Here is a 14,259-nt window from a genome sequence, read left to right as displayed (position 1 = left end):
CGAAGTAATTTGACATGGGGGTGTCTGAAAAGAAATTCCTAAATCTGAAAAAGAGGGAAAAACAGACCAAAAAAAGTTCACAGAAAACCAAACCAGAATAAGCAAGAATTGTAGCAAAAGTTTAAAAGATGTATCAAACCAGCAATGTTGAAAGAGAAGAAATAAATTAACCAAGAGGAAATTCCCTGGCAGTCCAATGTTTAGAACTCAGCACTCTCCCTACTGGGGCCCAGGATTCAATCCCTGATCAGGTAACATCGATCCCAAATTCCTTGTAGTATGCAAAAAGAGAAAAACATTTAGACCAATAAACAAACTAGAAATAAGTAAATATCCCCTACCAATGAAACAGAGGTATCAAAACACAAATATAGGGGTTCTGAGTAAAATCAAGAAGGATAAATGTGCAAACCCTAAAGTTAGGCATATCATATTTATACTACCGAAAATCAAAGATAAGAGAAAATATGGAATGGAGACAAAGAATAAAAATATCTCATTTACACTCATCTAAATATAACAACCACATCTTCTCCAAAATGTAAGCAAGAAAACAGTGAAATGGAAATAAAAAGAAAATCACACTAGAATTTTATACCCTCAGACATTTTTCAAGAGTAAAAGAGAAATAAAGATTTTTCTAATGGACAGAAATTTAGAGAAACTTGCTAGAAAAAAACTGCATTGGCTTGGAAGACAATTTAGTTTTTTAAAGAAGAAAATTAATACAGGTCAGAATTCCTAATATATAAAATGAAAGCATCAAAAAAAAAAGAATCAGTGAAAAAAATTTCTTAGTCCTCTCTTTTTATAATTGGGATATAAATAGCATAACATTATACCATATTTGTGTGTGTGTCTTTATTTGCTAAATTGTGTCCAATACTTTGTGACTCCATGGATTGTAACCACCAGACTCCTCTGTCCAAGGAATTCTCTAGGCAAGAATATGGGACTGGAGTGCCATTCCCTTCTCCAGGGAATTTTTGCCTTCTTACATCTGTTTCCTTTTAGGATTATTTTGGTTACTTTCTCTTCTCCAACAATATCAATCTCCATGCATAATTCTTCAGGCACTCAGTCTACCAGACTAATAATCTCTTGACTCTATTTGTCACTTCTGCTAAATAATCGTAAGGTATTTATTTAGGTCATACGTGAATGGTCTAGTGATTTTCCCCACTTTCTTCAATTTAAACCTGAATTTTGCAATAAGGAGCTTGGATGTGAGCCACAGTCAGCTGCAGGTCTTCTCTTTGCTGACTATAGAGGTTCTCCACTCTTGGTTGCAAAGAATATACTCAATTTGATTTCGCTACTGACCATCTAATGATATCTACGTGTAGAATCACCTCTTAGGTTGTTTCAAGATGGTGTTTGCTATGACTTGCATTCTCTTGGAAAAACTTGGTTAGGCTTTGCCCAGCTTTATTTTGTACTTTGCCGCCCCCACCCCACCCCCCATTTTGTATTCCAAGGGCAAATTTGCCTGTTACTCAAGGTATTTGACTTCCTACATTTGCATTCCAATTATCTAAGATGAAAAAAACATTTTTTTTGGTGTTAGTTCTAGAAGGTTTCCCAGTTCTTCACTGAACCATTCAAATTCAGCTTCTTCAGAATCAGTGGTTGCGGCATAGACTTGGATGACTGTTATACTGAATTGCCTTGGAAATAAACTGAGATCACTCTGTCATTTTTGAGACTGCACCAAAGTACTATATTCTGGAGTGTTTTGTTTACTATGAGGGCTACTCTGTTTCTTCTATGGGATTCTTGCCCACAGTAGTATATATAATGGTCATCTAAATTCCATTCACCCATTCCCATTCATTTTAGTTCACTGATTCCTAAGATGTTAATGTTCACTCTTGCCTTCCCCTAACTATGTCCCATTTACCTGGATTCACAGACCTAACATTCCAGGTTCATGTGCAGTATTGTTCTTTACAGCAATAGATGTTACTTTCACCATAAGACATCCACACCTGGGCATCATTTCCGCTTTAGCTGAGTCTCTTCATTGTTATGGAGTTATTTCTCCACTCTTCTCCGGTAGCATATCATATCAGACACCTACAGACCTGGGGGGGGTTCATCCTCTAGTGTCATATATTTTTGCCTTTTCATGGGGCAAAAATTTGCCTGTTTATGGGGTTCTCTAAGTAAAAAAACTCAAGCGGCTTGCCATTTCCTTGTTCAGTGGACCTAGTTTTTTCAGAACTCACCTCAGTGACCCATCTATCTTGGGTGGCCCTCCACATCATGGTTTATAGTTTTACTGAGTTACACATGGCTATGATCCATCATTTGGTTAGCTTTCTGTAATTGTGGTTTTTGTTCTGGAGTCCATGGAACTGCACTTCTTGCTTCTTCTGTCTGCCCCCTGATGGATGAGTAAAGAGGCTCGTGCATGCTTCCTAATGGAACAGACAGGCTGTGGGAAAAACCAGGTCTTGCTCTGGTGGGCAGGGTGATGTTCAGTAAATCTGTAGTCAAATTTTCTGCTGATAGGTAAGGATGTGCTCCCTCCCTGTTGATTTCGCCTGAGGCAGCCCAGTGCTCTAAGTCTGTAGTCCCTATGGTAGGGCTACAGGCTCTATCGTAAAGCTAATGGTGACCTCCTCTAAGACGACTTATACCAATAAGCTGCACTTCCCAAGACTGCTGCCACCAGTCCCCCTGACCCTGAGGCAGGCCACTTTCAACCAGCACCTCCACAGGAGACCCATAGGGAGGTCTGTCTCAATCTCTTGTGGCGTCACTGGCAAGTCTGGCTCAGTCTCTTGTGTGGTCAACTGCTCCTTTCCCCTGCGTCCTGATGCTCAGAAGGTTTTGTTTATGCCTTTCAGGATTCTTATGTCAAAAATTGCATGGTTCTCTGAAGTTCACACAGAATGTTCATTAAGACCACATTCCAGGTCATCACCCACAAGTTTGCAGTTCAAAAGTAAAGACATAATACAGTACCTCCTATCAGATAACAATGGAAATAAACTAGAAATCAGTAAAACAAAGATAGAAAATCCAAAAACACACTGATACTAAACAATATATTGTCGAAAATACCCTCAAAAATAGGTAATAATTATTTTGAACTGAGTTATAATGAAAATAGAAACGTTAGTAAATTTGGAGATGCACCCAAACCAATGACTGACAGGAAATTCAGTGTAATTAATATACATAATAGAAAAAGAAAAGATCTAAAATCAATCATCTAAGTTTCTACTCTACAAGAAAATTAAAAGGAAAACAAAAGGAAATAAATCCGATCAAAGGGAATAAGAAAAGAAATATGAAGAATAATTAAAGTCAGGAAAACTGAAAATACAAAATCAAAAGAGAAAAATCAATGAAACCAAAACTTGGCCCTTTGAAAAGACCAATGAAATTGATAAAACTAGGCTGGAAAATAAATATACAAAACGGTTGAGTTCAGGTCAGTCACTCAGTCATATCCAATTCTTTGCAACCCTATGGACTACAGCACACCAGGCTTCCCTGACCATCACCAGCTTCTGGAGCTTGCTCAAACTCATGTCCATTGAGTCAGTGATGCCATCCAAGAGACAGAAATTACTAATGATATAAATAAAATATGAATCATTATTACAAATCCCATGGTCAGTAAAAGATAATAAAAGAATGCTATGAATCACTCCACCCACAAATATGACAACCTAGATAAAATGAACCAATTCCTTGAAAGACACAATCTTTCAAAGGCAACACTGGGAGGAAGAGATAATCTGTAAATATATACCTATTGAAACTAAATCAATCATTTAGTAACTATGTAGAACAAAAAGCACCATAGTGCCCAGATGAGGACACTGATAAAGAGTTCCACCAAAAATTCAGGAAGAAATTATGCCAGTGCTCAATAACCTGTTCCAGAAAATAGAAGCAGACACAATCTTTCAACTATACTATGAGGTCAAGGACAATGACTACCCTAATACTAAAAACACTGAGAGAAAACTACAGACCAAAGAAAAATCCTCAACAAAGTATCAGCAGATCACATCCAACTATGCAGACAGACATTTGTACACTATGGCCAAATGGGATTTATCCAATGCATGCAAGGCTCAGTTCAGTTCAGTTCAGTCGCTCAGTTGTCTCCAACTCTTTGCAAGGTTCACTCAACATTAAAAAAAATCAATCATTATATTATATCAAACATCCACAGGTTAAAGAAGAAAAACCACATGATCATGACAACTGATGCAGCAAAAGAACTGACAAAACTGAATACTTGTGCATGATAAAATCAGTCACTGAACTAGGAATAGAGAGGAACTTCTTCTACTTAATAAGATTATCTATAGAAAACCATTCAGTTCAGTTCAGTTCAGTCCTTCGGTTGGGTCCGACTCTTTGCAATCCCATGAATCACAGCACACCAGGCCTCCCTGTCCATCACCAACATCTGGAGTTCACCCAAACCCATATTCATTGAGTCAGCGATGCCATCCCACCATCTCGTCCTCTGTCATCCCCTTCTCCTTCTGCCTTCAATCTTTCCCAGCATCAGGGTCTTTTCCAATGAGTCAGCTCTTGCCATCAGGTGGCCAATGTAGCAGAGTTTCAGCTTCAACATAAATCCCTCCAATGAACATTCAGGACTGATTTCTTCCTGGGTGGATTAGCTAGATCTCCTTGTAATACAAGGGACTTTAAAGAGTCTTCTCCAACACCACAGTTCAAAAGCATTAATTCTTCAGAGCTCAGCTTTCTTTATAGTCCAACTCTCACATCCATACATGAATACTGGAAAAACCACATCCTTGACTAGACGGACCTTTGTTGGCAAAGTAATGTCTCTGGTTTTTAATATGGTGTCTAGGTTGGTCCTAACTTTTTTTCCAAGGAGTAAGCATCTTTTTATTTAATCATATGTGAAGTTAGGCTCAAAGCATTCTCCAATAGAATAGTGAACAAGGCAAAGAATATTTTTTGATGCTTTTGTAAATTTCTGCTTCTTTTGCAGTTTTATTTACAGACTATTAATGACACAGAAAGAGTACTAACAGTTCTTTATAGAGTATCTTCCAGATAAAATGAAATGGAAATGCCTTTTTCAAAACCAATTAAAAACCAGAGCACTGCCCAGATAATATTCTTCGTATTAAAATCAGCCTGCAACTACTATGTAAACCTATTTACTTTATAACTTTAAATAGAAACATTTCAAAAATAAGGATATGCTATAAAACAGTATTTTCTCTATGAACAATATGTACTTCTGCTAATATAACCTCATTTAAACCTTCAATAGTTTAATCTATTGTTTATTGTAATACTTACAAAAGCTAATTATATTAATTGAATACACTGTTAGAGAAGCAATTGCATTTAATTTAGAAAAAAAATCTCCAGGAAAAAACACTTACTCTCAATGACTCCTGGAAGGAGGAGGCCTGGTACTGTGCATACTTAGCAATTGTAGTATGAGATCGATTACTTTCACAACGCCAGATTTTCTTTGTTCCAGTGGGATCCCAGTTTTCATCTGCTGGTTGCAACAACTGTGTTCTCACCTCTACTGTGTGTTCATTGTTAGCTTCTACCAAAGTTTTAGTAGAGAAAAGCCCTAGATCTACATGAATAAATAAATTTTAATAAAAAATAAAACTTTTTGGTATAATGAACGTTTCAAAAGTTGTTTACAAAAATTCTTTATGATGTTCCATCCATTTTCCTCAAGACTGCTTCAAGCCATATGAGGGTCAAACTTTCACAGCAGTCCCATGAATCATTAGATTTAATCACTGTGACAAGGTGTGAAGGTGTAACAAGGGACTGAGGGACATAAGCAGGCTCTGGATCTAATTTTACCTACATCTTACATTGCAAAATGTCTTCCATTAACTAACTCAAGTCATTCATGATGCTTAATAATACCAAATTAAAAAGAAATAAAAATCTATCAAAAATTGTCAATGGCTAATATAGGCATCATGTTAAAAATGTGCTAAAGTGACTGAGACAGAAAGAAGGTTGTTTCCTACCATTAAAATGGTTTAATGGTTTCCTACCATTAAAATAAAAACTGGGGGAAACATCTAGGAAAAACTGTTTCTGGTAGTTTTTTTAAAAATGACAGTGAGAGAACTTTCAACTTACCCAATTTAAGAGCTCCAGCAAGGCCACGTATTACTGTAACAGGGTTTTTGGGATTTATACAAAATTGATGTAATGGAGGAAAGAAAGCATCACGTTTACTTTCCAACTGTAAAATTAAAATGTTTTGTTAGATTTCAGAAAATGACTAAGTATTGTCCTGAAATATGTTTTCATTTTTTGTCCAAGCATTTTTACATCAACAATATACTTCAGCCATTAACACTGAGTGCTGCATACTACAGTGTTTTAGCATTAGTCCTTTCAGGAAAATTCTATGAGGAGAAAATCACTATATACATTTATCTTTAAAAGGGATACACTTTAAATTTAATAAATTCTGAAATGGTGTTATTAACTTAGAACACAAATTTCACAAATAGATTGAAAATGGTTAGCAGTTCAAAAGTATTTCCCAAGTGTACTTACCAAGCATACCTCCAGAATTCTTATAAAAGAGGTATGGAAACAGTAAAATATAAACTTAAATATTAAAAGTGTTTTAAAGACTATAATCAAAATAAAAAATGATTCAATAACACCCAAGAAAGATAAATCTCCAGTTTGCATTTAATCCCCAAAAGTTCAGTTTCAGGGGTTGAGTTTTATTTTTATAACTAGACCTTCCTTTCACAATAAGTCAGTGTAATCTAATGTGGTAATTTAAGAGTAAAATTTGGTTTTATATAGCATCTGTAGGGTAAAGGAGTTAGAAAAGGTGAGGTTCAGAAAAAGAATAAGACTGGCACATTACAGGAACAGATCACCTTTAATGAGGAGAAAAGGGGCAGGAGTCAGATTAGTGAGCTGCTGCACTTACCCAAGAAAAGAGTAAGTACATACAGGCATGTATGTGGAAAGCTACTGTCTTAAGGGGGCCTGTTCTTCTCCAAGGTTGTTCAGAGTGAGATCAGCCAGCTGGGAGCTGGGCATAATCAACCTTAATGTCCATTTTTTTAGGGCGGGGGGTGGTGAGAGAGTGCTTTGTTTTGCATAGAATGGTTGGGGGGGACCTGGAGGGGAGTTTTAATGCCAGGCTATTTTGAGCTGTGTAACTTTCCTTTAGCATCTAGTTTAAAAAGGGGCCAGATATCCAAAATGCTCTCTTACATATAGCATCATTCTAAATATTTACTCTTCAAATTTTAGCTTAGAAATTTTTCTTTTGTCTTAGAACAGGATAGTTTAAGGACGGACAGCAGCTACACTTAAAAAAAAAAATCACAGAAATTGTTTTGATTTAACTTAAATCAATTTTCTTTACCAAAGACCTATATTCCCCAAAAGTAAAAACATTTAGCTTCAAATTGAAAATTTTTAATTATTTATTCTTAACCTTTTTAATAACATGTACTAATCATAATTTCTACATTCTTAACCACTTTGTTACTTACAAAAATTTTTGCTTTAATTTGAACCATAAAGTTAAGGTCTGTAAGGTAGCAGAATGTAGATTTAGAATCATGTAAACAAAAAACTAAGATAAAAACAATTAACTATTGCTACTCTCAGAGAATCTCAGTCTGTAGGTGAGACACACTTTAGATTTAAATCCTCTCTTCAAAAAATCTTTCTAGAGTACAGTGCTAAAACTTTTTCAAAGAAAGGACAAATGGTAAGTATTTTTAAACAAATGCAAAGCAATCAGATAACATATAAATAAATGAATATGACTATGTAACAACAGAACTTTATTTACAAAAAGAGGCAGGGACCATATTCAGTCTGAGAGATGTTGTTTGTTATCTTCTAGGACACAAACATGGTTTTTCAAAGATTTCAACTCTAGAGAAAAATTTAATTTTCTCTAAAAAGATTTGCAATGGTTTAAAAATATATCTAAAGGCAGACAAGTTCAGATAACTGGGTTATTACTAATTAGCAAGAAGACTTACATATATACTAGGTGTGGGTGGATTCAACTTGTCCTTTGGCAAAGGTGGATATGGAGAAGTTGGTGGTTTTGGAGGAGGACATTTATCCAACAAATTGTGACTATTAGACAAGCCATTTTTATCTAAGTTCCTAGAAAAAAATTAGAAGAAATATATCAGTTATGCAATGATTGTAAAAACAGGAGATTAAAACAAGAGAAAAATCTTCTACATTCAGTAAAGTAAAATAATATACACTGTTTCTTCAGAACAAATAGTTGTATTTTTGGAGAACAGATCACAAATTCTATTTAAAATTTCAAATTATACAACTACAAAAGCTAAAGTAAAATCACCATTCCTTGTTTAGCTTTACTTTTGCTAAAGGGAAGGAAAGCCTAAAACTTAGGATTTTTTTGTAGAACTGCTGCTACTGCTAAGTCACTTCAGTCGTGTCCGGACTCTGTGTGACCCCACAGACGGCAGCCACCAGGCTCCCCCATCCCTGGGATTCTCCAGGCAAGAACACTGGAGTGGGTTGCCATTTTCTTCTCCAATGCAGGAAAGTGAAAAGTGAAAGTGTGAAAACTAAAGTTTCAGATGGTGTTAAGTTATCAACTTTGAAATGCCATAAAAAACAGCTCATAGTGTGCAGAGCCTATTTTGGCCTTAGTTACCTGGATAGGGATCAAAGGGGGATTCTGGCAATGAAAGTGAACAGTGCTAACCACTGAACCACCAGAGGATTCCCTATGATAGGGTTTATATAGTTACAAATTAAGTTAAAAATACAAACTTTTCTATTTTTAAACAATTTACAAATGTATATTACACTAAAATCTTACAATTAACTAGCAATTAAGTTTAAATGTTAAATCAGTCTCTAGGTTTCATTATCTGTCCACAAAGCATAGTGACTTGTGTGGTTCAGGTTGCCTGTATCTTAAGCTTCTAAATTTAAAAATACGATTCTAATTTATAAACTCCACAGAACTGAATTTACAACCAAAATACATGTCAGAAGCTAATATAGGAAAAAATATACCCTCCTTAGAACAACGTATTAAAGAGTCAATTATAATCTCTATATAATAAAAGGAATTGGTTTCAATGCTTAATTATGTCTGTCACTCTATACTTTCCATAAAATGATTTAAGTTGATTATAAAAGACTTATTTCCTAGTGAGACATGTACTACAATATAACATAAATATTTTAGAATACCTAACATATGGATCTAGGATTTAATTGTACTTGAAAAAATTTTATAAGCTGATTTACCATCCTATATATGAAAAATGAGTGTGATTCTGCTTGTAGGATTTTTATAGTCTAGTAACAGAGCAAATTAAGAGTATATAGAAAACTGAAGCAATTCAAAGTAAAAATATATATGAAAACAAAAAAAAAAAAAAAAATATGAGGCAAGAGCAAGGAACCCAAACTGGCCCAATTACTTAAATGGTGAACTTACATTTTAAAATTTTAACAGAAGCAAAAATGCTATAAATGAAACCAAAAACTGGCAGTTTAAAATTTTAATAACCCTTAAAATTTTTCTAAGAAATATAACAAAAGAGAACACACTGCTCAAAAAGTACAATGAAATCAAAGGACCATTATTAGTATGTCCCTATTAATTAGTCAAATCAGAATCTAAAGTCATTTACCAAAAGAACCAATGTTTTTGAAAATAAAGGAACCATACTTTTTTTTCCTTTGTAAAATACCTATCAACCCTAAAGCATGAAGAGTTTGAACAAAAGAAACACATGAATTTCTAAATAGGTATGACTTCACTGCTATTCTAAGAAAAAGTTACCATAAAAATCCAAATGGGAAAGAAATGAAGTTGGGGAAAAAAGTGGACGTGGCAAAGACTAAGAATATCTCACTGTAGCAAAAATGTTTTATTACTGAAAAATTACTTTAAAAATACCATACTTAAAAATACCTTACTGTGAACTTACTTTTGAACACATTTAAACACAAAAAAATGGGAGGTGCTCTGCAGATTAACTAATATACAGATTTTTTTTTTCCTTACTAAGTTTCTCATACAGAGTGATTAAATCCTCTCAACTGATTCCTTGAACTAATCAGAATTCAGTCCAGTAAAGAACAAATCTGCTGCTGCTGCTGCTAAGTCGCTTTAGTTGTGTCCGACTCTGTGCAACCCAATAGACGGCAGCCCACCAGGCCCCACTGCCCCTGGGATTCTCCAGGCAAGAACACTGGAGTGGGTTGCCATTTCCTCCCACAATGCATGAAAGTGAAAAGTGAAAGTGAAGTCGCTCAGTCGTGTCCGACTCTTAGCGACCCCATGGACTGCAGCCTACTAGGCTCCTCTGTCCATGGGATTTTCCAGGTAAGAGTACTGGAGTGGGTTGCCACTGCCTTCTCCAAAGAACACATCAGCATTGGGTAATAGGAACTGTCTCCACATGACAGTTATTATTTGCTATCTATTCTGCTATGTTAAACTGGAGTAATTTTATCCTCAATTCAAAACCTGACATTCATGTTCTTTCCTCCTTCCTTTCTTGTCTACTCTTTATTTTTTCTCTTTATCACTGTTGGAGATGGTGATGGTATCCTTTCACTAGTAAACTGCCAGCCAAATTTACTGGAAAAACTATGCATCCATATGTAAGTTATTTTCAACTTACAAATTTACACAGTTTTAGCAACAAAACAAGTTCTTTTAGGGGTTTTGAGCTTAAAATTCAATCTAAAAAAGGTACCCCAATAATGATGCTTACATATATTTTGTAAAATAAGATGGGAAAATTAAAATTTAACCCACTGTGAAAGGCAAAAATTTCTTATTTACTCATATATTTTTAAAAATATCAATTATTTCCGTTTTTCTATTATTCTATCTCCAGTACAAACTACATAAACATTTAAGACTTGTGTCAGCTTAGAATTTTGTAATGCATATTCAGTGTTTGATCGGTGATGGTTTCTAAGATAATCTAAGTGTCTGAAAAATCTAAACATGTTTTAGTTTCAGCAATTGATGAGAGGTAAAGACTCCCAGTTTCAGAAGACTTACAGTAATTAAGCAATAATTTTTTTTTATATTTGAAATTCAAAACCTGAATTAAAATAGTCAAAATAGATAAAAAAAACTTCAGATTTATTTAATGGTACATATCTTCTATTTTATTTCATTATAATATCAATTATTATTCAATTTCAAATTGAATTATTATTCAAATTTGTTTTAGAAAATTACACAGAAACATTACCCTAGTATTTTAACTATCACACAAGTTTTACTCTTCTATACAGCATCTAAACATGAGAAATAAGATAATTTTAGATTAGATTTTAAACAAACAGAATAAAAATAGTACTTTAAAATGTGTTCAACAGTTTTCTTTTTGAGACAATAAAACTGCTGAAAAATTGTGCTGGTGGTTGGTGCATTATATGGAAATATACTAAAAACCATTGTACTGTACATTTTAGGGATATATTGTAAGGTATGTCAATTATATCTTAATAAAGGTGTTTTCAAAAAACGTGAATGAGTAAGACTGTGCAGAATGTGGAAATTTATACAATTTCACAATATCAAAGAAGGTGTTTCTCATCTTTTTGAGTCTTATTTTTTGTTTGAAGGCAATAAAACCCACTTAAGAAATAAACTTTTGAAGTTCATTCTTTTAAGAATAATAGAATATAGCTTGACTCCCAAAGTGACTGGTGGTCTATTAACACTTCTCAAATCTTTGTTCCTTTCTCTTATTGCTCCTGCCTGTTTAAAATCTCTTCTAGAATCACAGAAAATGTTGCCAGAAAGAAAACAATCAATAAGGTTTTACAGGTTTTTTATCAAATATAATTTAATCCATTCACTGGTTTCAATCCCCAATCATAGAGAATATGACTAATCAACAGAACTCAGTAATACTAGAAATGTGCTTCTCACAATATGGTGTAGAAAAATGCTTTTCACATGTAATACACTGAGAGTTTATGCGTAATACTGAGGAATAACAAAGTTCCTTTTGAAATAGTTATTTTAGGCAAGTGACTACATAATTACCTTTTATATTTTTTATAAAATACAAATATTATTTCAGTTTTCTGATCAAGTCAGAAGTGAACTATTTTCAATTTGTGATAAACTTTTCCATACTAACCTGCATGCCTTCAGAACTTCTGTAGAATTTGAGTATATGGACACAGACATTGATGGTATGATTGGAGAATCAGGTTTGCGGCTAATCATAGGCAGACTTGTATTTTTAGAGCTGTGTGAGTTCTCTAGCCCTTTTCCATTAACTGTTTGTAACCTAATATGAGAACTGCTGATGCTGGTAACACCAAAGGTAGTGGTGTGGTCGACAGATTTTAGAGCAGTTGTAGAAATGATTGAAGAGTGTAAAGAGGCAACAGAATTATTAGTCGTTGTATGACTTTCTGGGTGAATACTATTGACTTTGTCACATGCTCCAGTTATCATAGTGTCATTGGCTTTTCCAATCAACAAGGAAGAGATCTGAGGATTGTCTGAAATAAAATTTGGTGATGTAGAATCTCCACTGTTTGGACTACAAATAGGTTCTGCCGTCAACTGCTGAACACGATTAGAAAGTCCCTTGACACCAGCACAGCCATTAGGTTTATCTTCAGTATGACTGCTTATTTCAGGCACAGAAGATCTATTTCCTGAAGGTGTGCTCTCTTTGGTATAACAAATGCCTTGCTGGTCACCTGAGGTAGCAATATGAGAGAGGTGATTGAAAGCAGTTCCCTGTGTTACTGAACTAGTAGGTAGCATTCTATGTGAAGTCTGAATATTAGTGCTAGCTGCCTGGAGATACAGGGCAGGATCAGTGGAAAATGAAGGCTGTTCATCATTAGATCCTGGCAAGTGTGAATTCTGACCTTTGTTAAACCCCTAAAAAAAAGAGAAAAACAGACTTTTAAAATTCCATACTGTAAGTTCCAGCCAGATATTAAACAAACACCTAATGCATAAAAAGAACAACACTGAGGATTAAAAATGTTAAATAAAAGCTAAACAACTAAATGTGTAATATAATATAACCAAAATTGTAAAAATCATTTTTAAAAGTTTCATAATCTTATCGTTAAAGTGGTTAGTAATCTTGAGGGAAAATTGTATTTCTGGGCTGCGTAACTGATTTCATTTACTAGTGTAGTAACATAATTCTTCATGGAAGTCTTTGAGAAATTTTAGTGTCTAATTCAGATATATACATTTTCATTAAAAGAGAAATGACTCAGTAAATTTAGATATGGAAAAACATACATATAGTCATTATTGATTGAAGCTATGAACACATCTTAAAGAAACTAGATCACCAATCATAACAATGTATTATGTGTAATATGGAAACAGTGTATATATTAATCCTTTAAGATTAATATTGAATCTGTAACAGAAAAGTAACAGCTATCCTCAAAGAAAGCATATGAAATCTTATTAATTTTTTCCAAGGAATAACTTCAATCTTTCCTAGCCTCAGTCAAGGTCTTTCCTAATGAGTCAGGTCTTTGCATCAGGTGGCCAACATATTAGAGCTGCAGCTTCAGCATCAGTCCTGCCAATGAATATTCAGGACCGCTTTCCTTTAAAATTGAGTGGTTTGTACTTCTTGCACTCCAAGGGACTCTCAAGAGTTTTCCACAGCACCACACTGAGAAAGCATCAATTCTTTGGCACTCACCTTTCTTTAGGGTCCAACTCTCACATCGATTCATGACTACTGGAAAAACAATAGCTCTGACTAGACAGTGAAGTCACTTTATTTTAGTCAGTCTCTACTTTTTAATATACTGTGTAGGTTGGTCACAGCTTTTCCTCCAAAGAGCAAGCATCTTTTAATTTCATGGCTGCCGTCACCATCTGCAGTGATTTTGGAGCCCCTAAAAATAAAGCCTCTCACTATTTCCACTGTTTCCCCATCTACTTGCCATGAAATGATGGGACCAGATGACATGATTTTAGTTTCCTGAATGTTGAGCTTTAAGCCAACTTTTCACTCTCCTCTTTCACTTTCATCATGAGGCTTTTTAGTTCCTCTTCACTTTCTGCCATAAGGGTGGTGTCATCTGCATATCTAAGGTTATTGATGTTTTTCCCAGCAATCTTGATTCCAGCTTGTGCTTCATCCAGTCCAGCATTTCTCATGACGTACTCTGCATGTAAGTTAAATAAGCAGGATGACAATATACAGCCTTGATATACTCCTTTCCCAATTCTGAACCAGTCCC

At 34.6% G+C, this 14,259-nt stretch overlaps 1 protein-coding gene across 9 annotated transcripts in view; it reads right to left on the bottom strand.

Annotated features, from left to right (window-relative positions):
- Positions 1-14,259, bottom strand: part of LOC138986345 (lysine-specific demethylase 6A-like) — a 189,082-nt gene that overhangs the window by 44,628 nt on the left and 130,195 nt on the right. For all 9 annotated transcript variants that reach the window (XM_070365613.1, XM_070365610.1, XM_070365616.1 and 6 more), the window contains 4 exons: positions 12,159-12,919; positions 8,025-8,154; positions 6,133-6,238; positions 5,400-5,605 (listed from right to left, as the gene is read on the bottom strand). In XM_070365613.1, coding sequence (XP_070221714.1) covers positions 5,400-5,605; positions 6,133-6,238; positions 8,025-8,154; positions 12,159-12,919 — 1,203 coding nt within the window. The remainder of the gene's footprint in view (positions 1-5,399; positions 5,606-6,132; positions 6,239-8,024; positions 8,155-12,158; positions 12,920-14,259) is intronic.

The sequence above is a fragment of the Bos mutus genome, chromosome X, assembly GCF_027580195.1.
Source record: "Bos mutus isolate GX-2022 chromosome X, NWIPB_WYAK_1.1, whole genome shotgun sequence".
Classification (NCBI taxonomy): Eukaryota; Metazoa; Chordata; class Mammalia; order Artiodactyla; family Bovidae; genus Bos; species Bos mutus.
This window is presented reverse-complemented; position numbering and strand designations above follow the sequence as displayed.